The sequence below is a fragment of the Corylus avellana genome, chromosome 5 (genome assembly GCF_965113065.1).
Source record: "Corylus avellana chromosome 5, dhCorAvel1.hap1.2, whole genome shotgun sequence".
NCBI classification, from domain to species: domain Eukaryota; kingdom Viridiplantae; phylum Streptophyta; class Magnoliopsida; order Fagales; family Betulaceae; genus Corylus; species Corylus avellana.
The window spans coordinates 20,911,149-20,935,439 of NC_142494.1; the positions used below are offsets into that span (position 1 = coordinate 20,911,149).

A 24,291-nucleotide genomic window follows, 5' to 3' on the forward strand; every position below is an offset into this window, starting at 1 on the left:
CTGGATAGTCGTATCAGTTCTGGGGATCCGGGTTTGCTTTGTAAATTGGATGTAGAGAAGGCTTATGATTACATTGACTCGAAGTTTCTCTTGTATATATTGAGGAGATGTGGATTCGGGGAGAAGTGGTGTTCTTGGATTAAGCATTGTATCTCGATCGCTCGCTTTTCCGTTTTGATCAATGGCACTCCTGCTGGCTTCTTTAGTAGCTCCCGAGGGGTGAGGCAGGGAGATCCATTGTCTCCGTTTCTGTTTGTCATGGTTATGGAGGCGTTTAGTAGGATGATTACTGCTGCCACCGAGAGGCTTCATTTCGGGCTTTTCAGTGGGAAACAGGCTTTCGGTGAGGGTCAACATTTCCCATCTTTTGTTTGCAGATGACATGACGGTATTTTGTGTGGCGAATCTTGATCAAATTCATTCTCTTAAAGCCCTACTTGTTTGCTTCGAAGCTGCTTTGGGTCTAAAGGTGAATATGGCTAAATCAGCTTTGGTCCCGGTAGGTGATGTGGATAATATGGAAGAATTGGCCGGTGTCTTAGGTTGCGAGGCGGAGTCGCTGCCTTTGAAATACCTGGGGCTCCCCTTGGGTGCTCGCTTTAAGGCAAAATCTATCTGGGATGACATTTTGGAAAAGATTGATCGGAGACTAGCGAGCTAGAAAAGAATGTATCTTTCTAAGGGAGGTAGGGTTACTTATATAAAGAGCACCTTCTCTAATCTTCCTACTTATTTCCTTTCCCTTTTTCCTATTCCTGTCTCGGTGGCTAAGCGCATAGAGAAGCTCCAACGTGACGTTCTATGGGGAGGTTTAAATGATGAATTCAAATATCATCTGGTTAAATGGGATAAGATCTGCTCTCCTATTTCAGAAGGAGGTTTAGGGATCAGGAATTTGAGATTGTTCAACTAAGCTTTGTTAGGGAAGTGGCTATGGCGATATGCGCATGAGAGAAGGGCTTGGTGGCGAATGGTCATGGATTCCAAATATGGGTCCGAATGGGGGGGTTAGCATTCTAGCAATATATCGGGGTCTCATGGGGTGGGCCTTTGGAGGTACATTAGTAGGGGGTGGCGGATGTTGTCTAGCTATACAAGATTTGATCCAGGAGATGGTTCCAAAATTAAATTTTGGGATGATGTTTGGTGCGGAAAAGCGTGTCTTAAGGATGTTTTTCCAGGCCTTTACACCATAGCTAATGCTAAAGACGCGTCTATTGCTGACAACTTGGACCTCACGGGGGGAGCTCTTAAATGGAATGTTAGCTTTTCTCGGTTGATTCATGATTGGGAGTTGGAAATGCTAGCTTCGTTCTATACTTTGTTATACTCTCATAAAATGAATAGGGAAGGAGAGGATAAAATGTGGTGGATTCCGTCCAGTAAAGGTAAATTCGATGTTCGATCTTACTACAATGTCTTGGCTAGTACTGGGGCTAAGCATTTTCCATGGAAGAGTATCTAGCGCACCATGGCACCTGCGAGAGTGGACAACGATGTTAGGGAAGATCCTCACAATCGACAATCTTCGGAAAAAGAATCTCATTGTGATCAATAGATGTTGCTTGTGCAAATCGGATGGGGAAACGATTGATCATCTACTTCTCCATTGCGAGATTGCTCGCTCTCTATGGGATGCTATCTTTAGCCGATTTGGATTGTCATGGGTCATGCTTCAAAAGGTGGTGGATTTGTTCGCATGTTGGTGGTCGGGAGGGCGTTCATGAAATGCCGTTGTGTGGAAAATGGTTCCCCTTTGCATAGTATGGTGTCTCAAGGCGTTTTTCTTCTACACGCTTTTCACTTGGACAATAGCTTGACTTGCCCCTTTAGTCATTAGTTATCTTGATTTCTTTGTTCTTTTTTCTTCTCCTAATTAGGCGTTTTCTCTTGCATACTCCCTGTGTATTTGGGTTGCTCCCCTCTGCGCTTAATAATAATATTTAGGAAAAAGTTTATATAATTCCCTCAAACTAATACCTAATTTGCAATGTCCTCCCCAAGCTAAAGATTGTATCAATGTTTCTCCCAAACTACAAGAAATTTGCAATGCCACCTTTTTATCCCGCAAAAAGACAAAAAATGACCATAATTTTATTAATAAGACAAAAATACCCCCTTAAATTAGAAAAAAGGAAGGAAAAAAAAAAAAAAAAAAAAGCTAAAAATTTTTAAAAAAAGAGGTTGGGGGCCACCCTAGCCAAACCATCCCTTGGTCATTTGGGGGTGGTTTGCTCTTCGGCCATATCTAGGGGTGTCTCGATCACCCCTATGGCCATTGGGGATTGTTTGGCTACACTCTCAATTTTGTTTAGGCCATGGCTAGAGGGTAGTTCCGTGAGCCGCCCTCTTCGGCCATATCTAGGAATGGTTCGGTTATCTCCAAATATCTCCCCTCCCCAAAAAAAAGATGGGTGGCCGAACCACCATGACCTTGGGGGTGGTTTTGCCTTTAGCATTTTTTTTTTTGTATTTTTTCTTTTAGTTTTTCAGTTTTTATTTATTTTTTATTAAGGTTATTTTTGTTATTTGGGATACATTGCAAATTTTTAGTAGTTTGGGAGGGGATATTGATGCAATTTTTAGTTTGGGAGGACATTACAAATTGGGTGTTAGTTTGAGGGGTTATGTGAACTTTTTCCTAATATTCATGTGTAAAAATAACTATTTTGATTGTATATGTCATATACAATGTCTTATGTCTTATAGAAGTTCCCTATTGCATTATTCGGTATTCATAGTGTATTGAATTAGTTTATTGAATATTTGAGTGTGCCCTTGGAACGACCAAAGTTTATGCTAGGCAAATGTTATCTTTCACATCTCCTCAAAAGTTTCATTTATTACTAAATTGTGCAATTTGCTTGGTACTCAATGTCAGAGAGACTCATCACAATAGTTACATTTTCAGTACTCCTATGCCACAATTGATATTTTCTAGTTGTTGGGGAGGGGGTTGGGATTTTGGGTGGGATGGGGTTTCGAAATGTTACAGATACTGGATTTAACCATTTGATGTTTAGATCTGTGTATTGGAGTATGATTAGATGCTTGAGACAAGTAATCCAGAATATCACTTTTTTTTTTTGCTTATTATTTGTGCTGCACATATTCCTGATTGTAGATTTCAATATGTATTGGTAACTGGGTGGTACATCGCAACTTCAGCGGATTTCTTAGCGTATTATACATGCTGTGTTTGTATTATTGAAATTGTAAGGTCAGGCAATACTTCGCCTAAGTAGGCTGGGGTACCTTCTACTCTTTTTAGTGGACTCTACGCTCCTGTTCCAACCAAGTGAAATTGACTTTTTCTGTGAGCATTATCAATGCACAAGATTGGAGAAACATAATAACCCTTTCTTTCTATGTACATCATCTTTCTACAACTGCTAGGCAATCTGGCAAAATTCCTGTAATTGAGAGATCTATTCAATCATAAGCTTTGTTTATTGTGTTTTAACTTCTAATATATAATGATATATGTTAATATCCTGTATATTGAAAATTTGAGTAGAATTGAGGTAGGATGACTAGCATTGGTCCTCCCTTGCAGAACTTAAAAAAATTTTAAATCTTTGAAAACCAAATGCTCTATAAAAATTTGCAGAACTTATATGTATGCATGTTGCATTTTAGCTTTTGATGGATTTCTCTGAAATGGATGCACCAAAAAGAAAAAAAACTCCAAAAGCTTTGTTTAATATGATTTTCTTGGCTTTAATTCTCTAAATTTTGATTATGTCAGGATGGTTCTGGATTAGTTGGGGATGATGATGCTTTTGGTGCTGGAGGTGCTGTTTCTGCTCGAATTGAGTCATCTTACATAATTAATCTACGAGATTTAGACATGAAGCATGTGAAAGACTTCATATTTGTACATGGTGAGTGTTACCAAGCAATTCGTTTTATGTTTTGTCTAATGGGAAATTTCAGTCAGCCATTTTTTTTTTTCGTTTTATGTTACATGTGAAAGACTTTATATTTGTACATGGTGAGTGTTGCCAAGCAATTCGTATTATGTTTTGTCTAATGGGAAATTTCAGTCAGCCACTTTTTTTTTTTTTTTTTTCTTTCTAAACCATGTTGTATTGAAGGTGTGCACTTATTAATTTTCAATACCAAAGAGCATATTGGAAATGCAAATAGTGAGTTCCTAGATGTGAATCTAAAATCGTTGTGTACTTACATGATACAGAGTGGCACACATTATAATCTTTATTAGACTGGTCATTACTTGATTGACTGCGGTATTTGTCGTACTTCTAATTTCTTTTATGTTTTTGGTAATTTTCAATCTGTTGCTTGGATCAGTTTTCTGGAAATTTTTCTTGATTTGTGTAGTTAAAATTAGTATTTGAGCAGCAGTGGTCCTACTAGATATGTAATTATGGTTTGCGTTGCCTTGAAATGACTTCGAAAGAGCTCAGTGCATCTCTAAATTCAAGATAATGTACTCTATAGGTTACATTGAGCCTGTGATGGTGATTCTTCATGAGCGGGAGCTTACTTGGGCTGGGCGTGTCTCATGGAAGCAGAATACTTGCATGGTTTCTGCACTTAGTATCAGCACAACTACGAAACAGCATCCCCTTATATGGTCAGCCATTGTAAGTGTTTACTAGATAGTCAATGGTCTTTGGACCAAATGTTAAGATATATAGCATGAATTTGTAGTATTCAGGAAAGGGAAAAAAGGGTACAAATAGAATCATCCTAATTCCTGCTTTTTTAGCATTGGAAGCTATTCTCATGTTCAATGTTTGTTTGTTTTCCTTTTCTTTTCTTCTTGTTAGAATCTACCACATGATGCGTACAAGCTACTTGCAGTCCCATCTCCTATTGGTGGTGTGCTTGTGATTGGTACAAATTCTATTCATTATCATAGTCAGGTATTATTTCATTGCATAGTTGCTAATTTTCTGCTTCATTATTATTATTATCATCGTGATTGCCATCACTATTGTTATTGAGATTAAGATGATCACATTTCTTTTCTGGGATACAGTGTAATGTTGTAAGTTCTTAGATGTCTACAAGTTCATAATATTTCTAAAATAATTTACTGATCTCCTGTTCGTGCAGTCTGCCTCGTGTGCATTGGCTTTGAACAATTATGCTGTTCCTGTTGATGGCAGGTGACAATATGCTGTCTTTTTGTCTCTTCTCAATCGCACCCACCCTCTAAAACCAAACACTTATTTTTATTGTTTCATCACATTATTACATATCATTGGTGATCCTCATGCTTGAATGTTTTCCTTGTGGTTGATTTATTCACCTGTTGCTTGAGATTTCATGGTTGTTTCGTCTAGGATGGTTTTGGATTGTTCTTCCTAATTCTCCATCCCTCTCCTAAAATAAATGCAAAAAAGAAACTTTCAGCTGGTTTTTTATTTGTTCACAAGCTCATTTCTCTTGATGTAGCTTGAAGTAATTTATATGAACAAAGCAGAGTTTTAATACCTAGATGTTGATATTATTATCCGTCTATGATTTATATTATGGTCCTATCTTCTAAATCTTGAAGTTTTTGCTGCTACCATGTTTAATTACTTTTGTTTTAGTGGTGCGTATGACACTGATGACATGGGTGACTGTTGAAGAAGATAGTGGCTTAGTGTCCTATGGCTTATGACCTCTTAAAGATGCTTGAACAACTTTTGGCTTCTTTGCCAGTGAGAACAGCAGCATCAACATAAAATGTGTGCCCTTTCGATTTATTTGGCATACTGCCTATTGTATTACTACCAAAGAAAACAGTGATTGAATGGCACAATGGAATTATGCTTGTCTATCATAACTCTGGTAGTTGATGTTGTCATAAATCCCTCCATCTTTTGGTGTGGATTGTCAATGTTCAACCACAGGTGTTCGAAGAACTTGGGTGTGAGAGAAGATATCCTTGCACTGAGTTGTTAGCTTTTTGGTAGCCATTCTTTCAGTTTAGAGAATTTATGTTCTCTCTCAAGGTGATAATTTAGTGCTCAAGAATATCTTTGTTCTTGTTGGAGCACGCTTCTTGACAGGTCTAGTCTTTCTATTGAATTATGATGGTGATTGAGTATTCCCATAAGCTGCAGGGGTAGTTGCTAGGAGATAATTTTTTTTGATAAATAATCAAGAATATCATTAAAAAGTGCAGAGGGGCGCAATCCAAGTACACAGGAAGTATATAAAGACACGCCTTTAAAGATAAAAAGAACAACATAAGTCTACAAATTGATGCAACGAAGAAACTTGAGGAATGTAGAAACTTGAGGAATGTTCAAAACACCCACCCAATGGAAAAGCAAATTGAGAAACCTATTGCTAAGTTCCGCCATTGTCAATTCCTTATCTTCGAAACGTCGAGCATTCCTCTCCCTCCAAATAGTCCACATAAGGTACAAAGGGGCCATTCTCCAAACCTCCATCACCTTTTATTACCTCTTTGGCCTTTCCAGCAAGCAAGGAGATCACTATTCCTACCATTCATGACCCACTTCACATCAAAAAGGGAAAAAAGAACACTCCATAGAGCACGAGCCACGTCACAATGGAGGAGGAGATGATCAATGGACTCTCCACTCCTTTTACACATACTACACCAATCCACCACGATCAAACCTCTCTTCCGAAGGTTATCCAAAGTGAGAATCCTTCCAAGGGTAGCCGTCCACACAAAGAAACCAACTCTGAGCGTGATTTTAACCTTCCAAATACTCTTCCACGGAAAAGAATAACTCCCCACCTCGTGCCTCTCCGCAGGAGAAGGAATCACACCGAAGAAAGAATGTACCTCAAAAAGCTTCCTCTTTGAGGGGATAATCATAGATGGTTGGAGTAGTTACTGGAGCCTCTCGAATTTTGACATGTAATCTTATAAGGGTTTCTATTTTTTTTTTTTTTTTTTGGTAGCATCTCAAGAGATTTTATGTCAATATTAGTGCTAATTGTTTGACTTGGGTGGTCTCTTGAGACCATGGGGAAATGAAAACCATTTCATTGTCTTCAGTACATTTATAAGAATCAATTATGTCTTTCTGTGGTTTTTAAATCAGTTCATGGATTTGGCTAGAGACAATGGTAATGTGGCCACACATTTTTGTTACAATTCTGATGTAGTATTTCCACATTATGCCCTTGTATTCTATGTATACTTTATATTGTATACTTGGTTAGTTTATAAAACATGCAAAAAATACTCTCTCTTTTTTATTTTTTATTTTTTATTTTTTTTATAGGTTAAAACATTAAAACATGCAAAATACCTTTGGTACTAAGTTTCATCAGCCCTTATTATTTTTTCTCCTTTATATATATATATATATATATATATATATATATATATATATATTTTTTCAATTTGCCTTTTTTCTTCTTAATCTTAGACTTATTGGTTTTGTCATATTTGTATTTATGTGTGATTATTTGAATGCATGGTTTGATTTTAATGCCCCTTAGTTGAGCTGATTTCACAGAGTCCTCATGTTTGAAGTACATTCCAATTTTATTTCAGTCAGGAGATGCCGAGATCAAGTTTCAGTGTGGAGCTTGATGCTGCCAATGCAACTTGGTTATTGAGTGACGTCGTCTTGCTGTCAACAAAAACTGGGGAACTGCTTTTACTGACCCTTGTTTATGATGGCCGGTAGGTTATAACTTGTCTTATCCTTCTTAATGGACAAAATGGACTACAAAGTAATAATCCTGCTCTTACATTACATGGTGTTTTGCTTGTAATTTGGAAGTTTCTGTTTTTCATTTGCAGGGTTGTGTACAGACTTGATCTTTCAAAATCTAAAGCTTCTTCAGTGCTTACAGTGGTTGGTTACATTTTTTAAAAAAATTTCGGGCTAATTTTCTTTTAGAATTGGACTATCTAGCATTTTTTAAATTTATTTTTCTAACGCTTAATCATAGTTGTTCTTGAAAATCTACCAAATCTTTTATAGGGCATTACAACGATTGGGAATTCATTATTTTTTCTGGGCAGTCGGTTGGGAGATAGTTTACTTGTGCAATTTACAAGTGGATTGGGTGCCTCCATGCTGTCATCTGGTCTAAAGGAAGAGGTTTGTATTGGAAATCATTTTCTCTTTGCTACTTAGCTGCAATGGGGTTCAACGTAATGTTGTTTTACCATTTGATTTCTTGAGCACCGTAATTTGATTCTCCAAGTTAATCTGTGTGTCCTACAATATCATTCCATCAGTGTTGAAATTTTAGTCGTTGATATACAATACATTGCATTGTTTTTATTTTTTTGCAATAAATTTCATAGTTCATTGAAAATTTCAAATAACTCATCTTTGTTGTCTTTATGTTTTATCGTGATTGTTTTTCTGTAAATTCACAAGTTAACTTGAGAAGAAACTTTTAAGCTCGCCTTATCTTTACAGGTTAGAGATATTGAAATTGATGCCACTCCAGTAAAGCGACTGCGAAGGTCATCTTCAGATGCTTTGCAAGATATGGGGGGTGGTGAGGAGCTCTCCTTGTATGGCTCAGCTCCAAATAATGCAGATTCAACACAGGTTGTCTACCACTCTGTCAACTATGCAGGCCTTTTTCTGCTTGGTTCTTTTCTAGCTGATAATTTAAGACACAACTCTGTGGTAATTTAAGCATCCATAAGACCAGATGCTAGGTTCTTAAAATGGTAGCTGAATATCCCTATCAAAGAGAAAACTTGGCTAGCTCTACATCTATCTATGGAACTTAATGGGAGCCTCGTAAATAATTTGCCTATTCATTCATATCTAAAACAAGTGGTTCTTTTCCCAATAATTTAGATTGCATCTAGTGTATGTATGTGCATTTTTGACTTTGGTGTATGATTAACTGTAGTTGTGCCACATCATCAGAAACTTGTAGAACTTTTACACTGTGTTATAGATGTTAAGCTACTATTATCTTTAATGCTCGGAATTTGGTGAATAGTGACTGATATATACAAGTTTGTTTGTCTAGTTGGTTTGAAAATAGTTGTAGATTCATACATCTTCGTTTGATAAATCAATTGCAACTATCCTAATAAAGTATCTTTTAGCCTTTTAACTAAGCCACCATACATGTGATCAATATGTACAGTGTTTGTTTCTAATGATGATCATATTCTCCTCTTCCTTTATGTATGTTCTAACATATTTTGATACATGTATTATATGAATATATCAAATAATGATTGTCTTTGTTTTTTTCTTTCTTTTTTGACATGCAGAAAACTTTCTCATTTGCTGTGAGGGATTCATTGACTAATGTTGGTCCTTTGAAGGACTTCTCTTATGGTTTAAGGATGAATGCAGACGCAAATGCAACTGGAATTGCCAAACAAAGTAACTATGAACTGGTCAGTTTTGTGACTTAGCTTACAATTTGTTCCCCTCTGCATGATGAATGTGGTACAGGTCCTTACACACCAAATAAATAAATGAATAGAGACACCAAAATATAAATTAATAAAAGGAGTGGTAGATGAATCATGCCTTATGGGGGTTTCAGCTTTAGCATGTTTTGCTGCACTCCTTATTCACTTGGACTTTGGATCAAGTGGTAATGGGTTGGGGTAGATTTATGTTCCAATCTTATCCAGCAAACAAGGAATAAAAAAGATAGAAGTTTAGCTGTGCTCATTCTGTAGAATTTGTACTCTTTAGTTATTATTGAACATAACTAAGAGTAAAAGTTTATTTATATGATTTTTATGAGAGTAATAGTTTATTCATACTCTTAGGAAAAAAAAGATTAGGAGAGAAAAGGATTGGCTGTTTTTGCATTCTTCTCCTTATTTAGTTATATGATTTTTCATGGACCATTAATCTAAAATGCTATACATCATTCTGGTCTTATTGCTTAAAAGTTTATTTCTGTCTTGAGTAATTTTCAGGTGTGCTGTTCTGGTCATGGAAAGAATGGTGCTTTATGTGTTCTTCGACAGTCGATTCGCCCAGAAATGATTACCGAGGTTTGCCACTTCTCTGAATTTCCATTCTATTATCCTTTGTATAAAATTTAGGACTTATGTCTTGCTGCCTCTGTTATTGGTGATCTCTATGGAACCATTTTTTTAATGATAAGTACTGAAACAATTTGGTTGATCAGAACCTTAAAACATAACCCAGTTGAATGTTGATTTAAATGATTTGAGGTTTAAGATATAATTTTTTGATATATGATAATAAGAATTATATTTTATTTGTTATACTATGAACTCTTTCAGCGATTAATATAGCAGACTTTTTGACTGTGTGATAAATATTAGTAAAATGATGATGTAGATCCATTTTAGAAAGGATGTCTTGATTGTGATGTATATGGCTGTCCTTATGATTCTCGGTGCATAAAGGACCTTTTTGTTGATGTCACATTGTCATTTTTCCTGTATGAGTTGCTGCATGTTTTGATTTTAATAATGCTTTCATCAGTAAACCAAACAAAATTATTCTCAAGATACCTTTAATCATGCGATTGTCTTTTTAATAGAGTTAAATTGTTGACATGAATGACATTGTTGTTGGTAGGTTTGGTTAAGTAACCCTTGACGATCAACAAGTTGATACTATCTTAATTTTTACTATTCCTTTTATGTGGTGATGCATACCCATCCTGTATGCAGGTTGAACTACCAGGTTGCAAAGGAATTTGGACTGTTTACCACAAGAATGCTCGTGGTCATAATGCAGATTTTTCTAAAATGGCCGCAGATGATAATGAGTATCATGCATATTTGATTATAAGTCTTGAGGCTCGTACAATGGTAATCTCATTTGCTTTCTTATGTTAAATGGAAGTTGAATGTTATTGCAAAATTTATACTCTCTGTGTCAGAATTCAAATATCATGCTTTACATTTTGGAATGTCTCAAACTAATGTCCTCTTTCTAAAATTCGAAATATTAGCTTTGGCATTTTCTTAAAATACACTCATCTTTTTCAGAAAAGCGAACAAGGTTCTTATTGAAAGACGTGTCCCCCTTTAATATAATGTGAAAGAAATTTTTTGATAGTTACACTTCATTTTCTTTAATCATTAATCGCATTAAGGACAAAGACACTTATTTGGGATAGTGGGAATATATTTATCATTCAGATAGTGGGACAAAGACACTTAGTGGGAATATATTTATCTTTAGCCAGTTTGGATTGTCATGGGTTATGCCTAGTAAGGTGGCTGATTTGTTTGCTTGTTGGTGGGCGGGTGGGCGGTCCTGGAGCGTTGTTGTGTGGAAGATGGTTCCCTTATGCCTAGTGTGGTGTTTATGGTTAAAAAGAAATGCGAGATGCTTTGAGGACTCGGAGAGATCTTTGGAGGAACTCACGGCCTTCTTCTTCTATACGCTTTTCACTTGGACAGTAGCTTAGCTTGCCCCTTTAGTGATTAGCTATCTTGATTTTTTTGTTCTTTTCTCTTCTCCTAGTTAGGCGTTTTCTCTTGTATACTCCCCGTGTACTTAGGTTGCGCCCCTTTGCGCTTTTGATATAAACATTACTTATAAAAAAAAAAATATTTATCATTCAGCTAGAACTATGTGCTTCTCTTATTGTAGTTTCTCTATCTCTCGTCATTATTATGATAGTTTAAGGCTGAACAAAATGTGAGTTCATGTTACATGTGTTCTTGTTATCATATGGTCAGAAAACTATTTTGTTTACCTTTTATCCCTTTCCCTGTCCTGGGACATAGCATTTTTAATGCATGAGCAATATATATATATATATATATATTATGGAGTGAGCATCCTATTTCTCTATTTCTTCCCATGCAAACCCTACAAAAATTTTCAGGGAATTTTGCTACCTTCGAACTTTTATGGTTACGACCATCTAAACTTTGGTTTCCAGCTCTCACCTCATCATATCAACTTTCTTAGACTTTCTGGCTCTGGGCAAGCATCGACATGATCTTATGACTTTGTGGAGACCTTTGTAACCCCCTTTATGAGGAAGCACACCGTCTATTGTAATTCAAATTTATTTTCAGTTAACTAATTAGATGAAGGAAATCAGTGTGTTATGCTTGTGGCTAGAGGACAATGTACTTCATATAAATAGTTGGTATTTAAGAATGTAGGTGGGTAACTCTAATGTCTGTGCTGTACTTATATCTCTAAACACATGGGAGGCATTTAATTATGCTAATGGCTAATCTCTAATTGTCTGATCAACTTGGAAGTCGTTGATTTAACATTAGGAAACTGATATAGAAGATGTGGAAATAAAAGTTTGACTTTTCATTTGTTGACATTTCAATACAATTAAATATGCAGACGTGCATATATACATGCATTTGTAGATACATACACAATATTGATTTGTGTATGGAATGAAAGAAAACTACTAGAATGAGGCTCACAAAGAAAAACCCAAACCTTGCTGTTAATTAACCAGGTTATGATACCATGTTGAAGAAGGATTCGGCTTACATCCTGTACAAAAATAACAGGACATCTCATGTAGAAAGTTTGAATGTTAAGATTGAATAATCCCAAGCGACGTCGTTGGTGAGATACTTGACCCTGACGTCTGTTAATACAATGCCAACAAAGCAAAATGACTGCCTAGGAAAACAAATCTGAGAAAATGTTAGAAAAAGGAGAGAGATACTGGTTTACACAGCCAAGATCGCAGAACAAAGCCGAGGGTCTGTCTTCAGTTTTCTTCAGAATGACAAAAGGCTCGAGTCCTTACAATTTGCTTCAGAATGACAAACAAATAAACACAGAAAGATAATTAAGAACTTGACCTTCCCAGAAATCTGTTTTCTTCCCTTAATTAGGCGGTTTCTCTTATATACTCCTTGTGTACTTGGGTTGCGCCCCTCTGCGCTTTTGATATATAAACTTTACTTATCAAAAAAAAAAAAAAAAAAAAATCTATCATCACTTGAAAACAAACAAAATTGAATACCCAGATGCCAAAAAGTCCCAAATCCGAAGAGGAACAGCCAAACAGTGTCATTGACAAGCATGATTCTTTCATTTCCTCATTTCATCCCTCTTTCACAGTTCCATGCAATTTTTTTTTTTTTACTAATATTTTGGTCCCCTTCTCTCTCTCTCTCTCTGTTCTTTTGTGGTACACATGTATATAAAAGCCTTGTTGACAATAGAGAAAGAGTCTTGGTCATCTTCTTAGTCTTTGTTCACGATTTTTTGGGGTAACTTCCATTGGCATTTTCTCTGGTTTCTCTATTGTGGGTAACAATAATCATCATTGTCTAAAGCTCTTAGGCTCAAAGAATGTAGATGATGAAGAAACCAAAGACGAATATCGTGTGCACTTGGGAACTGGCGTCGAGGTCGATACCGATACTGGAGAGGATCAGGATCCATTTGAAATTGTAGATTCTAAAATTATAGAATTCCGGCCGTTCCTTGCATCGAATAGGTTGAAAAATGTGACCTATTAAAAAAGTGGCATATTACCAACGCAGTAAAAAAGAACTCTCCCAAACGGTTTCTTCTTCACTTTGGTAGAGAATCTTTTTCTTCAAAAAACCAAAGGACAACTTTTGGCTTAAAACTTTTCTACAACATAGAAAGCAAGAACCTAATGAAAATATACTAAATTCTCATTAGTAACATGTCACCTTTTCAATAGGTGGCATTTTTCAAACCCTTCAATGCGCGGAATGACCTAAATTCCGTAATTTTAGAATCTACAATTTCTTTAAAATTGTTGGGGATGGAGAAGCTTCCATGGAAACTTGATTTATATATATATATATTATTATTATTTAGTTTCTCTCAGACTTGTTCTATTTGACCCCTTTTTGTTTTGCTGAAAATGGTTGAGGTGGATTTGCAGAAAGAGAGAAAAAGTGGAAGTCTGTGAAAAGGTTTAATTTTGTTTGTTTTCATCTGATGGATAGGACATGCACGGCATTGAGAAAAGTTTCGTTAGTTTCCTTTAAAACAATGTCATTTGGACTAAAAATGGGAACTATTAATCTTCATCATAGATTTAAAATAACATGAGATGTCCTGTTATGTTTTTTACAGGATGTAAGCCTGATCTGTGGAAGAATCATTATTCCACAAAAAGCCTTAACTATTAGGAAATGGGCGAACCAAGCTATAGCTCACAACACATTAACATATGCACACACAGATACAATTATTATATGGGTCAGCAAGGTATACTCTTCTCGGGGTTGCCTTTCTCAGGTGTACCATTTTTCCCTACCAAAATAAAATTGCACATTCATGCAAAAATATGCGTGTTTTTTTTCTTTTTCATCTTTTTGGGGGTGGGGGTGGTTTTCTTTGTTGATCATTATGTAAGTTTTGTAAGTTGCATTCCAAATCACATTCTGTTTCTCTGTGTTGATGGTTGCTATGTTATATTGTAGATACTTGAAACGGCTGATCTTCTGACAGAAGTTACTGAAAGTGTTGATTACTTCGTGCAAGGAAGAACAATTGCCGCTGGGAATTTATTTGGAAGGTATGTTTGTGTGACATTTCTTGATTCTTTATACATGCACACGTGCACGTGCGTGCACACATTCACCCACTCAAAAATTTGCACAAATATGTCTTTATGTATACATAATTGTGTTTCTTATAATTCTCTTGGTGTTCTGGGTTTAGTAATGGGTTCAGTCACTTGGATAGTATTTGTAAGAGGGTGCATGAGGCTAATTTGACATTATACCTTATTTCTTTTGATTTGTTAATAATTCCATATTTTAAATTTTGGATTGTTCCTGTAAATGCATTCAGTTAATTGTTTCTTTTTGCCCCATAAATTCTGTGCTATATTGCTTCAGTTAGATTGATTTTTGTTGGTGTTATTTTTTTAATTGCTAAAATTCTTTTAGTGTTAATCCATATGTTTTTTTTTTTATTATTATTCTCTAATCTAAAGATTATGATGAATTCATGCCTATTCTACCATCATGACTTTTTAAACAGTTTTGTCACCCATCTTACCATGTCATGGCTGCTTCATTAGTGATAAAATGCTTTTATTTCTTGTTAGATAGACCGCCAAAAAGCTTGCTTACTTATTTGGTTTTTATTGGTTTTCTCAGCTATCAAATAGAGGATTATAGTTTATGAAAAAAAAAAAAAAAAACAACAAAGAAAAAGAAACTTCAAGAAGAGAAGTGTAAAAAAAGAAAATGTGTTTTTGCTGATCTTCATGTATAAGAAGAGCAATTAATTTACAATTTAAGACGAGATTACCTTCTTAGGTGGGGGTGCCAATTGGGTGGTTGGGTGATTTGAGGTTGGAGATGAGAGCTACAATTGGAAAGGTTGGGGACATGAAAGTGAGATGAAAGTCGGTCGGGGAAGAGTCAGGGGAGGTGCAGTGGTGAGAGGTTTTTGCGAGTAGGTTTTGGATGGTGATAGATAGTGAGTGTAACACAGACCGGATGCACAGAGAAAAATACAGTGGTGAGAGACGAGATGCCGGTCTGGTAGGTATACGTATAGAAAGTCCTAAACTGTTGGTCAAGATGCTATAGGTCGCTTTTCAACACCCAAAACTGGCCTGACCATTGCTCCCCCCAACCGACCTTGACCCAACAATTGCTGGAAACCAACTGTTCTGCTCAGTTGGTCTTTTTTTTTTCTCTGGCTTTTCTCCCAGCCTTACTTACATATACATTGCATTGAATACAGTTGAGTATAGGTTGTTCATAGGTGTCCATGTATATGTGTTGTTATTCTTAAAAAGAAGATGGATATGTAACAAAAGTGCCAAGGTGCTTGTCCTATTGGCTCCATCTGCAGTCTATTGTCATGCATTTTCTCTGTGAGTTTGTTTTCCTGTTTCATTGAGGGTAATTACGTGATATTTGGTGTGAATTGATATACAGAGAATTCTGAATTTTCTACTTCACATTTACTTTCCTCTTTCAGGCGTCGAGTTGTTCAGGTCTTTGAACATGGCGCACGAATTTTAGATGGTTCTTTTATGACTCAAGATCTAAACTTTGGAGTTCCAAACTCAGAATCTGGTTCTGCACCTGAGAGTTCAACAGTGTTGTCTGTCTCCATCGCTGATCCATATGTGTTACTGAGAATGACTGATGGAAGCATTCGGCTTCTTGTTGGAGGTATGCTTTGTGATGTCTCTTCAATAGCACTACTTGTGATTATATATATATATATATATATATATATAAAATGATTCTCTGTGTACATCTAATGTTTCTAACATAACATATAAGTCCCCTATCAAAACTATTTGTTTGACATTTGCACTTTATGTTCGATGATAGTGTCCTTGAACTGTTTTTTCCTTTTATTTGCCTGTTGACATGGTTTTGCTCATGATGGCTTTGAAGATTAAATTAATTACGGCAATTCGTGTTGAAGTAGGAAACTTCCCAAATGGCTAATATGATTTGAATTTCGTTGTATCTGATTTTACTTCTCTTTGATTATGTTTCCATATTAGATTGTATCACTGCTCTATATAACTGATGTAATAGAATCAATTGATCATCAAGGAAAATAAGGCTATTTTTCCTTCCATTTTTCCTTCTCTTCCAACTATGTGTTGGGTCCAGCTAATTCAGTTAAAACTCCTGATTAATTTAGATGTGCGTGGCTATAGTTTGTGTAGCTTTTGTGACAACACTCCTATTGGTACCCACTATGCTTATGCCAGTGTGTAGAGTCTAATCTATGTGCCTGTATCAGATTTTTTGTTAAGAAAGTTAAAAATCTCTTACTTTGCTCAATTGAAGGTATGCTTATGAAAAACTGTACATTGATGTAGTTTCTATAGCATAATTTTTTGTTGGTTTCTATGGGAATCAGACTGAATATGATGTGCTGAAGCATACTATGGCCTTTAAGGAGGTGCTACTTGACCTTATAACACCATGAATAGTAAATAAAAATTAAATTGCTGATTGACTCCTATATTAACTCTTTTCCTTATCTTAACTACATTAGAAATCTGCTATTATTTTGTGTAATGGTTTGACAGTTTTTTCATATAACGATATGAAGTGTTAAGATTGGTTGTGACCATTGAATTTCAATTTCTGTCACTTGTGTTTGGATTACCAAGTGGGAGGCTTTACTTGCAGAAATCCTATTTCAGGCGAAGATGTTTGTGTCAAACATATATCCAAAATCTCATTCCATGTTGAACTTTTAATGTGTAAAATATTTTTGCCATTCTTTTCGCTCCGCTCACTTCATTTTATTGTTGTTTTTCTTTCATGTACAGATCCTTCTGCATGCACTGTTTCCCTGTATACTCCATCTTCTTTTGAGACTAAGAAATCAGTATCTGCTTGTACACTGTATCATGATAAAGGACCTGAGCCATGGCTCAGGAAGACAAGTACTGACGCATGGCTTTCTACAGGCATGAGCGAGGCCATAGATGGTGCTGATGGTGCACCACATGATCAGGGTGATATATATTGTGTTGTTTGTTACGAAAGTGGTGCACTTGAAATATTTGATGTGCCTAATTTCAACTGTGTTTTTTCTGTTGAGAAATTTATGTCTGGAAAGACCATCCTTGTTGACACCTTAAAGCAAGAGCCAGCCAAAGATGTTGAAGTGGAAAATCAAAGTTCTGAAGAAATGACTGGCCAAGGCAGGAAAGAAAGTACACAGAACATGAAGGTTGTTGAGTTGGCCATGCAGAGATGGGCAGGACAGCATAGCCGGCCTTTCCTTTTTGGGATATTGAGTGATGGTACAATTCTTTGCTACCATGCTTACTTATATGATGGTGCAGAGAGTACCTCCAAAATTGAAGATTCAGTGTCTGGACAGAATTCTGGCCTAAATAGCATTAGTGGTTCTAGGCTTAGAAATTTGAGATTTGTTCGTGTCCCTTTGGACACTTATGCAAGGGAGGAGACATCAAGTGAATCGCCATGCCAAAGAATTACCATTTTCAAGAATATTGGTGGCCACCAAGGCTTGTTCCTTTCTGGATCAAGACCAGCGTGGTTTATGGTATTCAGGGAAAGGCTTCGACTTCATCCACAGGTCAGATATCTGGTTCTCTTCCTGCGGACAGGGAAATAGTTGTGGCCAGCTTACAGTATTATATGCATCATAGTTAGAGATTGGATAAGAATACAAATATGATTCTGATTGGATAAATTTCAGTGAATTTTGGTCCTCGAGTGTTGTCAAACCGAAGTTTCACTAGCATTATATGTCATGAAATTTATGCTCAGGGTCTCTTCACTTTACTTCTTTCATATGTTATTCCATCATTCTATCTTCAGAATATTTTTTTCTTAGTTTTTTTTCACTGGTAAAAAGATGGCCCTGGTATGGGTGAATCTAAAGGTCTCGTTTTTTCTTTTGTATCTTGTTTTTATCCACTTTCAGCGCCTGGACTTGTTCATTAGAAGCATGCCGAAGTTTTCAGATTTTTTATAGTGTTGTTAATGGTAATAGTTTTGTTAAAGATCGGAATTAGTTAGAGCAAGTCTGTGTTTTAGTGTGATATCAGAAGAAGACAACAACCCTTTTCAATCTAGTGGCTAGGACTTTGGCTATCTTGTAGACTCTACTCCACTCACTGGGCTGATTGGTCAAAAATCTTTAACATCAACTAGGGCTGAGCGTTGGTCGGTAATGTCGGTTTAGGTAGAAAATTTTTATTTTCGCCTTTCGAACCGACAATGTCGGTAAAGTCAGTTATTTCACCGACTTATTCCGTCAAATTTTATTTTATTTCGCATTTCGAACCGAATGGCGGTCGGTAAAGTCGGTGTCGGTAATGTCGGTATGTGGAAAAGTGGCAAATTTGTCGGTAAAGTCGGTTCAGTTAAAAAACCTCTTCCGCCTACCGAACCGAAAAATTCGGAATAAAAAAAATCATGCCGTCTATTATCCGCCATCTAGTCGGTAACGGTCGAAAGTCGGTTAATCGGTAATTTGCTCAGCCCTAACATCAACAGCTCTGGGTTTCTTTGGAATGAGAGCAATGAAAGTAGCATTGAAGCTTTTTTAAAACTTGCTACTAGCATGGTACTCATGAAACACCCTCATAACATCTTTAATCACATCCCAACAAGTTTGGAAGAAAGCCATAGTAAACCATTAGGGCTTGGCACCTATTCCTATTCATACCTTTCACCACCTCCTGAACCTCATTTTTCTCAAACAAAAGCTCTAACCAAGTGGTCTCCTCATCAATGGAATCAAATGCAAGTCCATCCAGCTTTGACCACTTGAAAAATGAAACTGAATTTCCTCCTCATCAATGGATTCAAATGCAAGGCCATCAAGCTTTGACCACTTGAAATATGAAACTGAATTTCAGAAGTTGAGAGAAGTATGACTGTACTTTTTCTTTATTAGAGAGTGCATATATAAATTGTCAGCAATTGTCAGTTACAAAAAGAAAATGGTCAGCAATTAACATTTTGAGTGTATTTTATCTAATTTTAACAGTATCATTATACATTGCAGAAAACTTGCTTATAGCTTTTTTTCCTCAGTCATTGTGTAGATCTCAGACAAAAAAGAATGGTTATGTCTCGTTTTCGGTGCCTGAAAATTTAAATTTTATTATGTTGCTAAATGTGCAGTTTTTTCTAATTAAGTTCCACTTTTTCTCTGGCAGCTATGCGATGGATCTATTGTTGCCTTCACTGTTCTTCACAATGTTAATTGCAATCATGGGCTCATATATGTTACATCACAGGCATGGGAATATGATGGATCCCTTCTCTGGATGTTTTTTTGTTTTTAACTTTTCTTTTATTTTCTTTCTTTTTTGAATCAGGATTACACATTTTAATATGTTATGTTTATGTTTATGTTTATGCTTTCTAGGGTATTTTGAAAATTTGCCAACTGCCATCTGTATCGACATATGACAACTATTGGCCAGTGCAAAAAGTATGTTTATATTTCCTTTCTTTTTATCAACTCTGTTCTTACTCCAAGTCACACTTATTTACACCAGCAATTTTGCAATTGACAATTTTCATTCTTTTGTTTAGATTCCACTGGGAGGCACTCCACATCAAGTCACTTACTTTGCAGAGAAGAATTTATACCCTCTTATAGTTTCAGTTCCTGTGAGTACATTTACATCTTTTCGTATATATATCTATAAACACACACGCACATACATTACGTTTTTAAAAAAATTCGTATGATTAAATTTTTATAAGCCGTAGTTTGCATGCATGCACTTAAATTTTCCTCCTTTCTATCTTTAGGGATACAATTTTCACCTCTTGAAATTCAAGCTTGCAAATAGCAGGGGTAGTGTTCCTTTATCAATTAGCATGTCCTTTTCTCTTTTTATCATCCTGCATCCATTAACTTAAATCTGGCTGTCACTGTAAATTGTTTTATCGCATGCCCCATTCACAGCATTAGTTGCTGAAAAATTATTGTAGACTATTAAGTACACGGCTTGATTGAGAAATTGATTGGTGATTGTTTATTGATTTCTCTTTTGGTCATTGTTGCCAATGATAAGGCATCATATTACTTGGCAAATATCGCATGCCCCATTCACAGCATGAGTTGCTGAAAAATTATTTTAGACTATTCAGCACATGGCTTGATTCAGAAATTGATAGGTGATTGTTTATTGATTTCTACTTTTGGTCATCCTTGGCAATGATACGGCATCATATTACTTGGCAAAAGGAAACCAAAAAAAGAAGAGAGAGAGTGAAGAGCAGAGGCACATGTCAGACACATGGAATATAATGCATCTATTGATTGCAGACAATAGCATTTCCTTTACTTTTTATTCTCTTACACAAATTTTACTTATCAATTTATTAGTATATTCGTCTGTTGAATTTCTGATGTCTTTTGAGTTTCTTAAGTTCCAGTTCGATGCAGAGTATGTTGCTCTTTCTCATACATGCTGAAAGACAAACAAGTTGTTTGTTTCTTTGATTCATCTGATGTTAGTGTGCTTAGATCTCTCTTGCACTGAAACTGATATGGCAAGCTAAAATCTTATTTTCAGTGTTTTGAATCTCAATGCAATTGCTGTGGGTTTTTTTTTTTTCTTTTTTCTGGAGCTTATTTTCTGCAGTAATGCAATTTCTATTTAATCTGATCAGGTTCATAAGCCATTGAATCAAGTTCTTTCATCTCTGGTTGATCAAGAAGTTGGCCATCAGGTTGAAAATCATAATTTGGGTTCTGATGAACTGCACCGAACTTACACAGTAGAAGAATTTGAGGTCCGCATTCTGGAACCAGAAAAATCTGGTGGCCCGTGGCAAACTAAGGCTACAATTCCAATGCAGAGTTCTGAAAATGCTCTAACCGTGCGAGTGGTTACACTGTTGGTTAGTTTGTTTCTTAGCCATCTAAGTGATTTTTTTTCCCTCCACACCTTTGCCTTTTTGGTTTCCAGAGAGAGGTGCATAGGACATTTTGGTGTCTGCTTAACCATGTCTCTTCTTTTTGGTCTGGAAAATCTTGCTTTACTTATTCAGCTCCTCATTCCAGAATACAAATACTAAAGAGAATGAAACTCTTTTGGCCATTGGGACTGCTTACGTCCAAGGGGAAGATGTTGCTGCAAGAGGACGTGTGCTTTTATTTTCTGTTGGGAAGAACACTGATAATCCTCAAGATTTGGTATTTTTTGGATCCAATAAACCTCTAATTATCTGATTCAATTCTTTGTTTTATTTTACGTTTTTACCCTAGATGATCCAACCTGTGTTCAAAGTTGCCATTCCATTTAATCCTTATTGTATTTTTGCTATTATATCTGTTTTATTAATCATTACCAAAAATGTACCTGTTTTATTAATGTAGTCATTACTTTCTCAGGTTTCAGAGGTTTACTCAAAGGAATTGAAGGGTGCTATATCTGCTTTAGCCTCTCTTCAAGGCCATCTGTTGATAGCTTCTGGTCCTAAAATAATTTTACACAAGTGGACTGGCACTGAGTTGAATGGTGTTGCATTTTTCGATGCTCCTCCATTATATGTCGTGAGCTTAAATATTGTATGTCTTATTTTCTCAACATCAATATCTCTTTTACTTAGTCTTTTACTTTTAGGAGCCTGGATAGCAGTCCTTGACATTGCATTTTCAATGGCCTGAATTTATGATATGTCTGCAAATTATGTTCCCAGATGTTTGTAAGAACTACTTTTTTTGGAGAAGAAAACAGACAAAAAAAGAATTGAAAATCAGTAGGCACCCCAAGAAAAAATAAAGACAGAAAAAAAGGTCCCAGGTAAATACATAATGCATATTCTTAAACACAAAATTCATTGAGCAGAAAATGCCTTAAAGGGAGCATCTCATAATACATAGGAAGTATACAAGAGATGCACCAAGTGATACGAAGATTATAAGGAAAATGCAGTGTTAGATATCGGGTTAAGAGAACATGCTTCCTCCAGGAAAAAAGAAAAGAAAAACTGAAAGGAACCAAAGAGAGACCGAAATCTGAGGGTTCATTTTGGTAATTGCAGCTCCACTTCTTTTAACGCCCAATTGTTCCTCTCTCCCCAAAAGCCTGTATTATGTTAATTGCATATGGTCATCTCTCTCTCTATATATATATATATATGTGTGCGTGTGTGTGTGTGTGTGTGTGTGTACGCGTGCGCGGGCCTGTTCTGTTCTGCTAAATATTAAGTGTACTCTTCCCTAAGCAATATAAGCTTCCTGTTAATGTGTTCTTTTCTGCTTCTCTTTCTATACTGTTGTTGCAGGTCAAGAATTTTATCCTCCTTGGTGACATTCACAAAAGCATATATTTCCTTAGTTGGAAGGAGCAGGGATCTCAACTTAGCTTATTGGCCAAGGATTTTGCCTCCCTTGATTGTTTTGCAACGGAATTCTTAATTGATGGAAGTACTCTGAGTCTCATAGTTTCAGATGATCAAAAGAACATTCAGGTTAGCACCTTATCATGTGTGGTATTGTTTATACTTTGCCTGATCTAAGGTGACAATATTAAGGAACTGTGCTAGAGATAATATGATGTTGAAATATTTCTTTGAAAAAGACTGACTACATATCATGAGAGGATGTTGTTTTTTCGTGTATTAAAAACAATATTAGGTAGGATGTAGTCTTGGAGTTAGCATGAAGAGAGTCTCAGCTTTGAAGTTTAAGCTCAAGATGGTTTTAGTTGTAAGGTTGAGTTTTGAGTCTCCATGCTTAAACCTTTGCAATAATGTTCTTCAATGGACCAACATTCCTCTCTTCCTTTGAAGTACCTTGGTCTCCCTTTAAGACCAAGTCTTCATGGGATGGCATTGTGGAAAAGATTGAGCGTCCATTGGCTAGTTGGAAAAGAATGTATTTGTCCAAGGGAGGTAGGGTTACCCTCATTAAAAGCACTCTTTGCAACTGACCAACGTATTGTTTTGTCTCTTTTTCCCATTCCTGCCGCATTGGTGAATTGCATATCAGTGTGATTTCCTATGGGGTGGATTAGGTGAAGAATTTAAATATCACCTAGTTAGTTGGTCCAGAGTTTGCTCTCCTATCTTTGAAGGAGGCCTAGGGATTCGCAACTTGAGATTGTCTAATCAAGCCCTCTTAGGGAAATGGTTGTAGCGTTATGTGAACGAAAGTGAGGCTTGGTGGAAAGCCATCATGGACGCCAAATATGGCTGAAATTGGGGTGGTGCTCCGTTGATCCCCCAGGGTCAACTGCATGAAATTTAAAGCTGTCAGGATAGTACTTGAATAATTTTGAGATGCAATTACCATTACTGAGAGAGCTGTGTTTGTTAATCAATCTCTCTAGCATTGCCTGTCGTCACACTGAATTATGCGTGAAGGAGTTTCTAATGGCCCCTGGTCCGTTTTGAAGTTCTTGCCCCAAAATTATATTTTTATATACCTCAAACACAATTTGTCTCCATTAGGCATTAACTAATGGAGACAAATTTGTGTACCCTTTTATTTATTTATAAATTTTTGTATACTTGTTAATAAGAAAGTTGACATTAATGCTGCAGTTGGTGAAACAATTGACTCAAATTCTGTGTTTCAAAACAGATATTTTATTATGCTCCAAAGATGTCCGAGAGTTGGAAAGGACAGAAGCTTCTTTCAAGGGCTGAGTTTCATGTTGGCGCCCATGTGACTAAGTTCTTGCGTTTGCAGATGATGTCCACTTCATCTGATCGTAGTGGTGCAGCTTCAGGCTCTGATAAAACCAATCGCTTTGCTTTGTTATTTGGTACCCTGGATGGCAGCATTGGTTGTATTGCACCTCTTGATGAACTAACATTTCGTAGGCTGCAGTCATTACAAAGAAAGCTTGTTGATGCTGTTCCCCATGTTGCTGGCCTAAATCCAAAATCTTTTCGCCAGTTCTGCTCAAATGGAAAGGCTCATCGGCCTG

At 36.3% G+C, this 24,291-nt stretch overlaps 1 protein-coding gene across 1 annotated transcript in view; it reads left to right on the plus strand.

Annotated features, from left to right (window-relative positions):
• Positions 1–24,291, plus strand: part of CPSF160 (cleavage and polyadenylation specificity factor 160) — a gene marked incomplete in the record, with an annotated part of 32,638 nt that overhangs the window by 7,688 nt on the left and 659 nt on the right. Inside the window, 22 exon segments of the mRNA XM_088516449.1 lie at positions 3,749–3,884; positions 4,465–4,610; positions 4,797–4,892; positions 5,086–5,138; positions 7,502–7,633; positions 7,754–7,808; positions 7,938–8,057; positions 8,385–8,519; positions 9,206–9,334; positions 9,872–9,949; positions 10,601–10,741; positions 14,336–14,430; positions 15,855–16,051; positions 17,179–17,957; positions 19,552–19,632; positions 19,764–19,829; positions 19,934–20,011; positions 21,023–21,253; positions 21,417–21,548; positions 21,747–21,923; positions 22,643–22,828; positions 23,943–24,291. Coding sequence (XP_088372575.1) covers positions 3,749–3,884; positions 4,465–4,610; positions 4,797–4,892; positions 5,086–5,138; positions 7,502–7,633; positions 7,754–7,808; positions 7,938–8,057; positions 8,385–8,519; positions 9,206–9,334; positions 9,872–9,949; positions 10,601–10,741; positions 14,336–14,430; positions 15,855–16,051; positions 17,179–17,957; positions 19,552–19,632; positions 19,764–19,829; positions 19,934–20,011; positions 21,023–21,253; positions 21,417–21,548; positions 21,747–21,923; positions 22,643–22,828; positions 23,943–24,291 — 3,592 coding nt within the window.